At 46.8% G+C, this 15,643-nt stretch overlaps 1 protein-coding gene across 5 annotated transcripts in view; it reads left to right on the forward strand.

The window, feature by feature from the left end:
• The window catches only part of PTPRE (protein tyrosine phosphatase receptor type E), a 212,236-nt gene that overhangs the window by 172,116 nt on the left and 24,477 nt on the right, over positions 1-15,643 (forward strand). For all 5 annotated transcript variants that reach the window (XM_038743959.1, XM_038743960.1, XM_038743961.1 and 2 more), the window contains 2 exons: positions 2,093-2,227; positions 11,499-11,624. In XM_038743959.1, coding sequence (XP_038599887.1) covers positions 2,093-2,227; positions 11,499-11,624 — 261 coding nt within the window. The remainder of the gene's footprint in view (positions 1-2,092; positions 2,228-11,498; positions 11,625-15,643) is intronic.

A 15,643-nucleotide genomic window follows, 5' to 3' on the forward strand; every position in this document is an offset into this window, starting at 1 on the left:
CCCCTGATGCCACACGCCAACACACAAGTCACCTCCCCTGACGCCACACACCGGCACACAACCACCTCCCCTGTTGCTGCACACCGGCGCACAACCACCTCCCCTGTTGCTGCACACCGGCACACAACCCCCTCCCCTGACATCACACACAAACACACAACCGCCTCCCCTGACGCCACACACGAACACACAACTGCCATCTCAACACCACGCACTTGCTCCCAACAACTCCTTCAACACCACGCACATGCTCACAACCACCTACTCCGACACCAAGCACGCGCTCACAACCACCTTCTCTGCCACCACACACGTGCACACAACCATTCCTTCGAAACAGGGATTGTCTCTACTTTTTGCCAAATTGTCCTTCCCAAGCGCTTAGCACAGTGCTCTGCACACAGTAAGCGCTCAATAAATACGATGGAGTGAATGAATCAGGGAAGCAGCGTGGCTCAGTGGAAAGAGCCCGGGCTTTGGAGTCAGAGGTCACGGGTTCAAATCCCGGCTCCGCCAAATGTCAGCTGTGTGACTTTGGGCAAGTCACTTCACTTCTCTGGGCCTCAGTTCCCTCATCTGGAAAATGGGGGTTAAGACTGTGAGCCCCCCGTGGGACAACCTGATCACCTTGTAACCTCCCCAGCGCTTAGAACAGTGCTTTGCACATAGTAAGCGCTTAATAAATGCCATCATTATTATTATTATTGTTAATGATGTGATTCTATTTGTTCTGCTGACTTGACACCTGTCCACATGTTTTGTTTTGTTGTCTGTCTCCCCCTTCTAGACTGTGAGCCCCTTGTTGGGTAGGGACCGTCTCTATATGTCGCCGACTTGGACTTCCCAAGCGCTTAGTACAGTGCTCAGCACACAGTAAGCGCTCAATAAATACGATTGAATGAATGAATGAACATAGTGATAATAATAATAATAATGTTGGTATTTGTTCATTCATTGAACAATGAATGAATGAACATGGTGATAAGAATAATAATAATAATGTTGGTATTTGTTCATTCCCGTGGCTCAGTGGAAAGAGCACGGGCTTGGGAGGCAGAGGTCATGAGTTCGAATCCCGGCTCCGCCACTTATCGGCTGTGTGGCTTTGGGCAAGTCACTTAACTTCTCTGTGCCTCAGTTCCCTCATCTGTAAAATGGGGATTAAGATTGTGAGCCCCCCGTGGGACAACCTGATCACCTTGTATCCCCCCCCCCAGCTCTTAGAACAGTGCTTTGCACATAGTAAGCGCTTAATAAATGTCATTATTATTATTATTGTTATTTGTTGAGCGCTTACTGAGTGCAGAGCACTGTACTAAGCGCTTGAGAAGTCCAAATTGGCAACATATAGAGACGGTCCCTACCCAACAGTGGGCTCACAGTCTAGAAGCGCTTACTATGTGCAAAGCACCATTCTAAGCGCCGAGGAGGATACAACAGTGCTTTGCACATAGTAAGCGTTTAATAAATGCCATTATATATATACCCATATATATATATGTGTATATATATATATGCATATATATATATGTGTGTGTATATATATATATATGTATATATATATATATATACAAGTCTGTGAGCCCACCTTCTAGACTGTGAGCCCACTGGTGGGTAGGGACCGTCTCTATATGTCGCCAGCTTGTACTTCCCAAGCGCTTAGTACAGTGCTCTGCACACAGTAAGCGCTCAATAAATACAACTGAATGAACGAATGAATGAAGGTGATCAGGTTGTCCCCCAATCTTCATCCCCCCTTTTACAGATGAGGGAACTGAGGCCCAGAGAAGTGACTTCACCTCACCGAGAGGTGCCGCGGCTGACAAGTGGCCGAGCGGGGATTCGAACCCATGACCCCTGTCTCCGAAGCCCGTGCTCTTTCCACTGGGCCGCGCCGCTTAGCAAGCGCTGAACAAATACCATCATTATTATCATTAGAGTCATAATTATTGTCATTACGGTGTATCAGTGACCTTATTATCATTCGAGTACAGCGCTCGGCACACAGTAAGCGCTCAATAAATACGATTGATTGATTGATCATTACTGTTAATGAATGAATGAATGACCGTTGTCGTCGTTGTCGTTGCAGGGATACCGGCAGAAGGACTATTTCATCGCCACCCAGGGCCCGCTGAGCCACACCGTGGGCGACTTCTGGCAGATGCTGTGGGAGTGTCGTTGTCACACCATCGTCATGCTCACTGAGGTCCAAGAGAGGGAACAGGTGCGAGGTGGGCCCTGCCGGGCCGCAGAGTCCGCGCTTGACAGATCCCCCCGCCTTCATCATCATCATCAATCATATTTATTGAGCACTTACTGTGTGCAGAGCACTGTACTAAGCACTTGGGAAGTCCAAGTTGGCAATGTATAGAGACAGTCCCTACCCAACATTCATGGGATGCCTTCCCCATCCTCATAATAATAATAATAATAATAATAACGGCATTTATTCATTCAATAGTATTTATTGAGCGCTTAGTGGGTGCGGAGCACTGGACTAAGCGCTTGGGAAGTCCAAGTTGGCAACATGTAGAGACGGTCCCTACCCAACATTCATTCATTCATTCATTCAATCGTATTTATTGAACGCTTAGTGGGTGCGGAGCACTGGACTAAGCGCTTGGGAAGTCCAAGTTGGCAACGTATAGAGACGGTCCCTTCCCAACATTCATTCATTCATTCAATCGTATTTATTGAGTGCTTACTGTGTGCGGAGCACTGGACTAAGCGCTTGGGAAGTCCAAGTTGGCAACATATAGAGACAGTCCCTCATTCATTCATTCATTCCAACCCAACATTCATTAATTCATTCAATCATATTTATTGAGCGCTTACTGGGTGCGGAGCACTGGACTAAGCGCTTGGGAAGTCCAAGTTGGCAACATGTAGAGACGGTCCCTACCCAACATTCATTCATTCATTCATTCAATCATATTTATTGAGCACTTACTGGGTGCGGAGCACTGGACTAAGCGCTTGGGAAGTCCAAGTTGGCAACATGTAGAGACGGTCCCTACCCAACATTCATTCAATCGTATTTATTGAGCGCTTACTGTGTGCGGAGCACTGGACTAAGCACTTGGGAAGTCCAAGTTGGCAACATATAGAGACGGGCCCTACCCAACATTCATTCATTCAATCGTATTTACTGAGCGCTTACTGGGTGTGGAGCACTGGACTAAGCGCTTGGGAAGTCCAAGTTGGCAACATATAGAGACGGTCCCTTCCCAACATTCATTCATTCATTCAATCAATCGTATTTATTGAGCGCTTACTGTGTGCAGAGCACTGGACTAAGCGCTTGGGAAGTCCAAGTTGGCAACGTATAGAGACAGTCCCTACCCAACATTCATTCATTCATTCATTCATTCAATCATATTAATTGAGCGCTTACTGTGTGCGGAGCACTGGACTATGCGCTTGGGAAGTCCAAGTTGGCAACATGTAGAGACGGTCCCTACCCAACATTCATGCATTCATTCATTCAATCGTATTTATTGAGCGCTTACTGTGTGCGGAGCACTGGACTAAGCGCTTGAGAAGTCCAAGTTGGCAACATAGAGAGACGGTCCCTACCCAACAGCAGGCTCACAGTCTAGAAGGGGGAGACAGACAACCAATCAATCGTATTTATTGAGTGCTTACTGTGTGCAGAGCACTGTACTAAGCGCTTGGGAGGTACAAGTTGGCAACATATAGAGACAGTCCCTACCCAACAGTGGGCTCACAGTCTAAAAAACAAACATAACAAAACAACAAAACAAAACATATTAACAAAATAAAATGAATAGAATAGTGGGACAACCTGATCACCTTGTATCCTCCCCCCACCCCCAGCACTTAGAACAGTGCTGTGCACATAGTAAGTGCTTAACAAATGCCATTATTATTATTATTATTATTATTATTATTATTATTATTATTATTCCAATCCTGCCTCTTGTCTGCCGTGTGACCTTGGGCAAGCCACTCCAATTTTCTGGGCCTCAGTTCCCTCATCTGCAAATTTGGGATTGAGACCGTGAGACCCCACATGGGACAGGGACTGTGTCCAACACGATTCGCTTGTATCCACCCCAGCACTTAGTACAGTGCCTAGCACACAGTCAGCCCTTAACAAATACCATCATTATTATAATTATTATTATGATTGTTACAACAGAGTTGGTAGGCATGTTGCTTACCATCTGAAGCTTACCACCTAAAGAAAGCAGCGTGGCTCGGTGGAAAGAGCCCGGGCTTTGGAGTCAGAGGTCATGGGTTCGAATCCCGACTCCGCCAACTGTCAGCTGTGTGGCTTTGGGCAAGTCACTTCACTTCTCTGGGCCTCAGTTCCCTCATCTGGAAAATGGGGATGAAGACTGCGAGCCCCCCGTGGGACAAGCTGATCACCTTGTAACCTCCCCAGCGCTTTGAACAGTGCTTTGCACATAGTAAGCGCTTAACAAATGCCATTATTATTATTATTATTATCATTATTATGAGGACGGCAAAGGTAGGGAGGATCTGTCAAGCGCGGACTCTGCGGCCCGCACATAGTAAGCGCTTAATAAATGCCATTATTATTATTATTATTATTATTATTATGAGGATGGGAAGGTGGGGAGGATCTGTCAAGCGCGGACTCTGCGCCCCGCACATAGTAAGCACTTAATAAATGCCATTATTATTATTATTATTATTATTATTATTATCTAAAGAGGGACACATTAATCACTGATAACGTATAAATGGTGTTAGCAGTGTGGCATAGCAGAGCCCGGACCTGAGAATTAGAAGGAGCTGAGTTCAAATCCTGGCTCGTCCACTTGCCTGCTGTGTGACCTTGGACAAGTCACTTCTCTGGGCCTCCGTCTCCTGGGAAGACAGACATTAATATTCATTAATATTAATTGATATTAACAGTGTCGCCCAGTGGGGAGAGTCTGGGCCTGGGGGCCGGAGCGCTCGGGTGCTTTTCCCAGCTCGGCCACTTGCTTGCTGTGTGACCTTGGGCAAGTCACTTCACTTCTCTGGGCCTCCTTTTCCTCATCTGTAAAATGGGGATGAAGACCGTGAGCCCCCCGTGGGACAACCTGATCACCTTGTATCCTCCCCAGAGCTTAGAACAGTGCTTGGCACATAGTAAGCGCTTAATAAATGCCATTATTATTATCAACTGGTAAAATGGGGATTAAATGGGGATCTTCTCCCTCCTACCCCGATTGTGAGCCACACATCAATCAATCAATCAATCAGTGGTATTTATTGAGCATTTACTATGAGCAGAGCACTGTACTAAGCGCTTGGGAGAGGACGGCAGAATTAGTAGACCACCCCCCCGTCTCCATCCCCCATCTTACCTCCTTCCCTTCCCCACAGCACCTGTATATATGTATATATGTTTGTACATATTTATTACTCTATTTATTTATTTGACTTGTACATATCTATTCGATTTATTTTATTTTGTTAATATATTTTGTTTTGTTCTCTGTCTCCCCCTTCTCGACTGTGAGCCCGCTGTTGGGTAGGGACCGTCTCTATGTGTTGCCAACTTGTACTTCCCAAGCGCTTAATACAGTGCTCTGCACACAGTAAGCGCTCAATAAATACGATTGATTGATTGACTGATAGTAGACACGATCCCTGCCCTCAAGGAACTTCCCGCCTGCTGTGTGGAGAGCACTGTATTGAGCGTTTGGGAGAGCGCAGTAGAGTTAGAAACAATCCCTGCCTTCAGTGAGCTTGCAATCTAGCAGGGTAGATCTCCATTAAAGTCAATTATTTATTTATTTATTTATTTGTTTATTTTGCTTGTACATATCTATTCTATTTATTTTATTTTGTTCATGTGTTTGGTTTTGTTCTCTGTCTCCCCCTTCTAGACTGTGAGCCCACTGTTGGGTAGGGACCGTCTCTATATGTTGCCAACTTGTACTTCCCAAGCGCTTAGTACAGTGCTCTGTGCACAGTAAGCGCTCAATAAATACAATTGATTGATTGATTGATAGTAGACACGATCCCTGCCGTCAAGGAGCTTCCCGTCTGCTGTGTGGAGAGCACTGTATTGAGCATTTGGGAGAGCGCAGTAGAGTTAGAAACAATCCCTGCCTTCAATGAGCTTGCAATCTAGCAGGGTAGAAGATCTCCATTAAAGTAAATTATTAATTCATTCATTTATTTATTATTTATTTATTTATTTTACTTGTACATATCTATTCCATTGATTTTATTTTGTTAATCTGTTTTGTTTTGTCATCTGTTTCCCCCTTCTAGACTGTGAGCCCACTGTTGGGTAGGGACCGTCTCTATATGTTGCCAACTTGGACTTCCCAAGCACTTAGTACAGTGCTCTGCACACAGTAAGCGCTCAATAAATACGATTGATTGATTGATTGATTGTAGACACGATCCCTGCCCTCAAGGAGCTTCCCGCCTGCTGTGTGGAGAGCACTGTATTGAGCATTTGGGAGAGCGCAGTGGAGTTAGAAACAATCCCTGCCTTCAGTGAGCTTGCAATCTAGCAGGGCAGATCTCCATTAAAGTAAATTATTTATTTATTGATTGATTGATTTTGCTTGTACATATCTATTCTATTTATTTTATTTTGTTCATGTGTTTGTTTTTGTTCTCTGTCTCCCCCTTCTAGACTGTGAGCCCACTGTTAGGTAGGGACCATCTCTATATGTTGCCAACTTGTACTTCCCAAGCGCTTAGTAAGCGCTCAATAAATACGATTGATAGATTGATAGTAGACATGATCCCTGCCGTCAAGGAGCTTCCCGCCTGCTGTGTGGGGAGCACTGTATTGAGCATTTGGGAGAGCGCAGTAGAGTTAGAAACAATCCCTGCCTTCAATGAGCTCGCAATCTAGCAGGGTAGAAGATCTCCATTAAAGTAAATTATTAATTCATTCATTTATTTATTTATTATTTATTTATTTATTTATTTATTTTACTTGTACATATCTATTCTATTTATTTTATTTTGTTCATATGTTTGGTTTTGTTCTCTGTCTCCCCCTTCTAGACTGTGAGCCCACTGTTGGGTAGGGACCATCTCTATGTGTTGCCAACTTGTACTTCCCAAGCGCTTGGTACAGTGCTCTGCACACAGTAAGCGCTCAATAAATACGATTGATTGATTGATTGATAGTAGACACGATCCCTGCCCTCAAGGAGCTTCCCGCCTGCTGTGTGGAGAGCACTGTATTGAGCATTTGGGAGAGCGCAGTGGAGTTAGAAACAATCCCTGCCTTCAGTGAGCTTGCAATCTAGCAGGGCAGATCTCCATTAAAGTAAATTATTTATTTATTGATTGATTGATTTTGCTTGTACATATCTATTCTATTTATTTTATTTTGTTCATGTGTTTGTTTTTGTTCTCTGTCTCCCCCTTCTAGACTGTGAGCCCACTGTTAGGTAGGGACCATCTCTATATGTTGCCAACTTGTACTTCCCAAGCGCTTAGTAAGCGCTCAATAAATACGATTGATAGATTGATAGTAGACATGATCCCTGCCGTCAAGGAGCTTCCCGCCTGCTGTGTGGGGAGCACTGTATTGAGCATTTGGGAGAGCGCAGTAGAGTTAGAAACAATCCCTGCCTTCAATGAGCTCGCAATCTAGCAGGGTAGAAGATCTCCATTAAAGTAAATTATTAATTCATTCATTTATTTATTTATTATTTATTTATTTATTTATTTATTTTACTTGTACATATCTATTCTATTTATTTTATTTTGTTCATATGTTTGGTTTTGTTCTCTGTCTCCCCCTTCTAGACTGTGAGCCCACTGTTGGGTAGGGACCATCTCTATGTGTTGCCAACTTGTACTTCCCAAGCGCTTGGTACAGTGCTCTGCACACAGTAAGCGCTCAATAAATACGATTGATTGATTGATTGATAGTAGACATGATCCCTGCTGTCAAGGAGCTTCCCGTCTGCTGTGTGGAGAGCACTGTATTGAGCATTTGGGAGAGCGCAGTAGAGTTAGAAACAATCCCTGCCTTCAGTGAGCTTGCAGTCTAGCAGGGTAGATCTCCATTAAAGTAAATTATTTATGTATGTATGTATGTATTTATTTATTTATTTATTTGTTTATTTATTTATTCATTCATTCATTCATTCATTCATTCATTCATTTATTTATTTATTTATTTTGCTTGTACATATCTATTCTATTTATTTTATTTTGTTCGTATGTTTGGTTTTGTTCTCTGTCTCCCCCTTCTAGACTGTGAGCCCGCTGGTGGGTCGGGCCCGTCTCTCTATGTTGCCAACTTGGACTTCCCAAGCGCTTAGTCCAGTGCTCTGCACACAGTAAGCGCTCAAGAAATACGATTGATTGATTGATTGATTATCGAAAGGAAGAATTAGTAGAACGTAAAGGTATCCATCAATCAATCCTATTCACTGAGCGCTTACTGTGTGCAGAGCACTGTACTAAGTGCTCGGGAGAGGACCACAGGACAGAGTTGGTAGGCCTCTGCTCTGGTAGGTCATAAGGAGGACGTAGTGAGTAGCTATTTAGGCGCTTAGTGCTTGGCACATAGTGAGCGCTTAACAAATACCATCATTATTGTTATTATTTAGGGGTGGTGTGGAAACTCTGTAGTGGCAGGTGGGTACAATGGAAAGAGCCTGGGCTTTGGAGTCAGAGGTCGTGGGTTCGAATCCCGGCTCCGCCACGTCAATCAATCAATCAATCAATCGTATTTGATTCATACTTGCCAGCTGTGTGACCTTGGGCAAGTCACTTCACTTCTCTGGGCCTCAGTGACCTCACCTGTCAAATGGGGGTGAAGACTGGGAGCCTCCCGTGGGACAACCCGATTACCTTGTATCCTCCCCAGCGCTTAGAAGCAGCGTGGCTCAGTGGAAAGAGCCCGGGCTTTGGAGTCAGAGGTCATGGGTTCGAATCCCGACTCTGCCACATCCCTGCTGGGTGGCCTTGGGCAAGTCACTTAACTTCTCTGAGCCTCGGTTACCTCATCTGTAAAATGGGGATGAAGACTGTGAACCCCACGTGGGACAATTTGATCACCATGTATCCCCCCAGCGCTTAGAACAGTGCTCTGCACATAGTAAGCGCTTAACAAATGCCATCAAAAAAAAAAAAAAGCGCTTAACGCATGCCATCGTCATTATTATTATTATTAGAAAAAGCGGGGAAACTGGAGCTAGCTTTGGGAAGGCCTCCTGGAGGAGGTGGGGTTTCAGACGGGATTTGAAGATGGGGGCTTCTGGGGTCCGTCTGTCGGCTATGACAGGTAGGGATCAAATCTGCCCTTCCAAATCCAAAGGAAGAGTCATTCAGTCATTCATTCATTCAGTCGTATTTATTGAGCGCTTACTGTGTGCAGAGCACTGTACTAAGCGCTTGGGAAGGACAAGTTGGCAACATCTAGAGATGGTCCCTACCCAACAGCGGGCTCACAGTCTAGACGGGGGAGATCAAGATCAAGACTGTAAGCTCCTTGTGGACAGGGAGCACGTCTACCAGTTCATTCAGTTGTATTTATTGAGCACTTACTGTGTACAGAGCACTGTACTAAGCGCTTGGGAGAGGACAGTATACAGTAAACGGTCACATTCCCTGCCCACAACAAGCTGATACCGTCTCCCAACTCTCTCACAGGAGCTTAGTACAGTGCTCTGCAATCAGTCAATCAATCAGTGCTATTTACTGAGCACTTACTATGTGCAGTCTTCTAGAGTGTGAGCCCACTGTTGGGTAGGGACCGTCTCTATATGTTGCCAACTTGTACTTCCCAAGCGCTTAGTACAGTGCTCTGCACACAGTAAGCGCTCAATAAATACGATTGATTGATTGATTGATTGCAGAGCACTGTACTAAGCGCTTGGGAGAGGACAGTACAACAGAGCAGGCAGACGCATTCCCTTCCAGCAACGAGTTTGCAGTCTAGAAAGGGGGAGACAGACATTACTCAAGTGATTTAATTGGTCGTATTTGTTAAGCGCTTACTATGTGCCGGGCACTGTACTAAGCGCTGGGTTAGACACAAGTAATTCGGATTGGACACCGCCGCCGTCCTCACAGCCTCACGGTCTCGATCCCCGTTTTACAGATGAGGTAACGGAGTCCCAGAGAATAATCAATCAATCAATCATATTTATTGAGCGCTTACTGTGTGCAAAGCACTGTACTAAGCGCTTGGGAAGTCCAAGTTGTCAACATAGAGAGACGGTCCCTACCCAACAGTGGGCTCACAGTCTAAAAGATAATAATGATGGTCCTTGTTAAGCGCTTACTATGTGGCCAACACTGTTCTAAGCGCTGGGGGAGATACAAGGTGATCAGGTTGTCCCACGTGCGGCTCTCAGTCTTTAATCTTTAGTCTGGAATCCAGCTTTATTTCTATTTATTCTGATGACTTCAATTTAATTTAATTTAATGATGACATTTATTAAGCGCTTACTCTGTGCAAAGCACTGTTCTAAGCGCTGGGGAGGTTACAAGGTGATCAGGTTGTCCCTTGGCGGGCTCACAGTCTCCATCCCCATTTTACAGATGAGGTGACTGAGGCACAGAGAAGGGAAGTGACTTGCCCACGGTCACACAGCTGACAAGCGGCGGAGGCAGGATTAGAATCCACAACCCAAGCCCGGGCTCTTTCCACTAAGTCACGCTGCTTTGCAGCAAAGAGAAGCAGAGTGACTTGTCCAAGGTCACACAGCAGACAAGTGGCAGAGCCGGGATTAGAACCCAAGCCCGGGCTCTTTCCACTAAATCACGCTGCTTCGCCGCGAAGAGAAGCGAAGTGACTTGTCCAAGGTCACACAGCAGACAGGCGGCAGAGCCGGGATTAGAACCCAAGCCCGGGCTCTTTCCACTAAGTCACGCTGCTTCGCCGCGAAGAGAAGCGAAGTGACTTGTCCAAGGTCACACAGCAGACAGGCGGCAGAGCCGGGATTGGAACCCAAGCCCGGGCTCTTTCCACTAAGTCATGCTGCTTTGCAGCGAAGAGAAGCAGAGTGACTTGTCCAAGGTCACACAGCAGACAGGCGGCAGAGCCGGGATTAGAACCCAAGCCCGGGCTCTTTCCACTAAGTCACGCTGCTTTGCAGCGAAGAGAAGCGAAGTGACCTGTCCAAGGTCACACAGCAGACAGGCGGCAGAGCCGGGATTAGAACCCAAGCCCGGGCTCTTTCCACTAAATCACGCTGCTTCGCCGCGAAGAGAAGCGAAGTGACTTGTCCAAGGTCACACAGCAGACAAGTGGCAGAGCCGGGATTAGAACCCAAGCCCGGGCTCTTTCCACTAAGTCACGCTGCTTCGCCGCGAAGAGAAGCGAAGTGACTTGTCCAAGGTCACACAGCAGACAGGCGGCAGAGCCGGGATTAGAACCCAAGCCCGGGCTCTTTCCACTCCGCCACGCTGCTCGTCTAATTTATAACTAGGAAGCGCTCAGCAAATAGGACGGGCCGATCTACCGATTCCCAGTCGGAGACACTGTGAGGAGGGTTTATTCTCGTCTTTCAACTTCCCAGGAAAAATGCTTTCAATATTGGCCGTCGGAAGGCTCCGTGACGTACGGGGAGGTCGCTATCGAACTGAAGAACGACGTCTGTTCCGATTCCATCAGTATCAGAGATTTATTGATCACGTCCACTCAGGTATCGTGGTTTCGCAGCCCGTTGTCGGGTAGGGGCCGTCTCCGTCTGTTGCCGATTTCTACTTCCCGAGCGCTTAGTACAGTGCTCTGCACACGGTAAGCGCTCAATAAATACGATTGATGATGACGATGATGATGCTCTGCACACAGTAAGCGCTCAGTAAGTACGATTGAATGAATGAATTTGCCCGGCGCTCGGCTGCCATGATTTTTTTTTTTTTTTTTTAATCGTATTTATTGAGCGCTTACTATGTGCAGAGCACTGTACTAAGCGCTTGGGAAGTACAAATTGGCATCACATAGAGACAGTCCCTACCCAACAGTGGGCTCACAGTCTAAAAGGTTGATCATCTGGTGTGCACCGTTCATTCATTGAGCGCTGACTGTGTGCAGAGTGCTGTACTAAGCGCTCGGCACAGAAGTGGCAGGCGGGAGGGGCTTGATTCATTCATTCGTTCGTTTTTTCCTTCAGTCGTATTTATGTGTGCAGAGCACTGCACTAAGGGCTTGGGGGAGGACAATACAGTGATATTTAGACTATGAGCCCCCTCCTTTATCATCAATCGTATTTATTGAGCACTTACTGTGTGCAGAGCACTGTACTCTTTTAGACTATGAGCCCACTGTTGGGTAGGGACTGTCTCTATATGTTGCCACTTTGTACTTCCCAAGCGCTTAGTACAGTGCTCTGCACACAGTAAGCGCTCAATAAATACGATTGATGATGATGATAAAGAGTGACCATCTCTGCCCACAACGAGCTCAGTCTAGAGCGGGGATATATAGCAATAAATAAAATAAATAGAAATAGATGAACGACAGATAGGGACATAAGGAGAAGCAGCGTGGCTCAGTGGAAAGAGCCCGGGCTTTGGAGTCGGAGGTCATGGGTTCGAGTCCCGACTCCGCCGCCTGTCTGCTGTGTGACCTTGGGCGAGTCACTTAACTTCTCTGAGCCTCAGTTTCCTCATCTGTAACATGGGGATTAAGACTGTGAACCCCACATGGGACAACCTGATCACTTCGTCCCCCCCAACCCGCGCTTAGAACAGTGCTTTGCACATAGTAAGCGCTTAACAAATGCCAACATTATTATTATTATAAGTGGTGTAGGGCTGGGATGGGAGGGGAAGAGCCGAGGGAGGGAGTCAGGGGGACGCGGAAGGGAGCGGGAGATGAGGAGAAAGGGGGGGCTTAGTCTGGGAAGGCCTCTTGGAGGAGGTGGGCTTTCAATGAGGTTTTGAAGGAACTTGTACTTCCCAAGCGCTTAGTAAAGTGCTCTGCACACAGTAAACGCTCAATAAATACAATTGAATGAATTGAATGAATGAAGAAAGAAAGGAAGAGTCATTGGCCGAATGATGCCTTCTGTAGCCAACGTCGACCGCTGTGGCTTGTGTGTTGGGCCCTGGGCCTTCCCCCGGCCGTGGCTCATTTTTGTTCATACATTCATTCGGTTGTATTGAATTACTGAGCGCTTATCGTGTGCACAGCACTGTACTAGGCACTTGGGAGAGGACGATATAACAATAAACAGTCACCTTCCCTACTCACAACGAGCTTACAGCCTAGAGGGGTGGACTGACATTAATAAAAGTCAATAAATGACCGCTATGGACGTAAGTGATGTGGGGATGGGAGGGAGAATGGATGAATAAGGGAGCAAGTCGGGGCGACGCAGAAGGGAGCGGGAGATGAGGAAAAGGGGGGCTGAGTCTGGGAAGGCCTCTTGGAGGAGGTGGGCTTTCAATGAGGTTTTGAAGGAACTTGTACTTCCCAAGCGCTTCATCATCATCATCATCAATCGTATTTATTGAGCGCTTACTGTGTGCAGAGCACTGTACTAAGCGCTTACTTCCCATGTGCTTAGTACAGTGCTCTGCACACAGCAAGCGCTCAATAAATACGATTGAATGAATTGAATGAAGGAAGGAAGAAAGGAAGAGTCATTGTCTGGCCGAATGATGCCTTCTGTAGCCAACGTTGACCGCTGTGGCTTGTGTGTTGGGCCCTGGGCCTTCCCCCGGCTGTGGCTCATTTTTGTTCATACATTCATTCGGTTGGATTGAATTACTGAGCGCTTATCGTGTGCACAGCACTGTACTAGGCACTTGGGAGAGGACGATATAACAATAAACAGTCACCTTCCCTACTCATCATCATCATCATCATCATAAGTCGTATTTATTGAGCGCTTACTATGTGCAGAGCACTGTACTAAGCGCTTGGGAAGTACAAATTGGCAACATATAGAGACAGTCCCTACCCAACAGTGGGCTCACAGTCTAAAAACTCACAACGAGCTTACAGTCTAGAGGGGCAGACTGACATTAATAGAAGTCAATAAATGACCGCTATGGACGTAAGTGATGTGGGGATGGATGGGAGGGAGGATGAATAAGGGAGCAAGTCGGGGCGACGCAGATGGGAGCGGGAGATGAGGAAAAGGGGGGCTGAGTCTGGGAAGGCCTCTTGGAGGAGGTGGACTTTCAATGAGGTTTTGAAGGAACTTGTACTTCCCAAGCGCTTAGTACAGTGCTCTGCACACAGCAAGCGCTCAATAAATACGATTGAATGAATTGAATGAAGGAAGGAAGGAAGAGTCATTGTCTGGCCGAATGATGCCTTCTGTAGCCAACGTGGACCGCTGTGGCTTGTGTGTTGGGCCCTGGGCCTTCCCCCGGCCGTGGCTCATTTTTGTTCATACATTCATTCGGTTGGATTGAATTACTGAGCACTTATCGTGTGCACAGCACTGTACTAGGCACTTGGGAGAGGACGATATAACAATAAACAGTCACCTTCCCTACTCACAACGGGCTTACAGCCTAGAGGGGCAGACTGACATTAATAGAAGTCAATAAATGACCGCTGTGGACGTAAGTGATGTGGGGATGGGAGGGAGGATGAATAAGGGAGCGAGTCAGGGAGAAGAGGAAAGGAGGGCTGAGTCAGAGAAGGCTTCTTGGAGGAGATGGGCTTTCGATAAGGCTTTGAATCAGGGGAAGAGTCGGATTTGAGAAGCAGCGCGGCTCGTTGGAAAGAGCCCGGGCTTTGGAGTCAGCGGTCATGGGTTCAAATCCCGGCTCCGCCTCGTCAGCTGGGTGACTTTGGGCAAGCGGCTTCACTTCTCTGGGCCTCAGTTCCCTCATCTGTAAAATGGGGATGAAGACTGTGAGCCCCACGTGGGACAACCTGATCACCTTGCGCTTAGAACAGTGCTTGGCACATAGTAAGCGCTTAATAAATATCATTATTATTATTATTATTATTATTATTTGAGGAGGGAGGGCGTTCCAGACCAGAGGTAGTATGTGGGCGGGAGGTCGGCGGCGAGACGGACGAGATGGAGGGACGGTGGGAAGGTTGGCATTAGAGGAACTGAGTGTGTTGGAGTAGGAGAGGAGGGGGCGAGGGCATGGACGGCTTTAGAGCCAAGGGTGAGGATGGGCCACCAATGGAGGTTCTCGAGGAGCCGGGAGACGTGGCCTAAACGTTTCTGTCGAAAAATGATCCAGGCCGCGGAGTGAAGAACGGACTGGAATCATCATCATCATCATCATCATCAACCGTATTTATTGAGCGCTTACTAAGCGCTTAGTACAGTGACCGCTATGGACGTAAGTGATGTGGGGATGGGAGGGAGGGTGGATGGATAAGGGAGCAAGTCAGGGAGAAGAGGAAAGGAGGGGCTGAGCCAGGGAAGGCTTCTTGGAGGAGATGGGCTTTCGATAAGGCTTTGAATCAGGGGAAGAGTCGGATTTGAGAAGCAGCGTGGCTCGTTGGAAAGAGCCCGGGCTTTGGAGTCACTTAGTACAGTGCTCTGCACATAGTAAGCACTCAATTATTATTATGATGGCATTTATTAAGTGCTTACTATGTGCAAAGCACTGTTCTAAGCGCTGGGGAGGTTACAAGGTGATCAGATTGTCCCACGGGGGGCTCACAGTCTTCATCCCCATTTTTCCAGATGAGGGAACTGAGGCCCAGAGAAGTGAAGTGACTTGCCCAAGGTCAGCT

The sequence above is a fragment of the Tachyglossus aculeatus genome, chromosome 3 (genome assembly GCF_015852505.1).
Source record: "Tachyglossus aculeatus isolate mTacAcu1 chromosome 3, mTacAcu1.pri, whole genome shotgun sequence".
Lineage (NCBI taxonomy): Eukaryota > Metazoa > Chordata > Mammalia > Monotremata > Tachyglossidae > Tachyglossus > Tachyglossus aculeatus.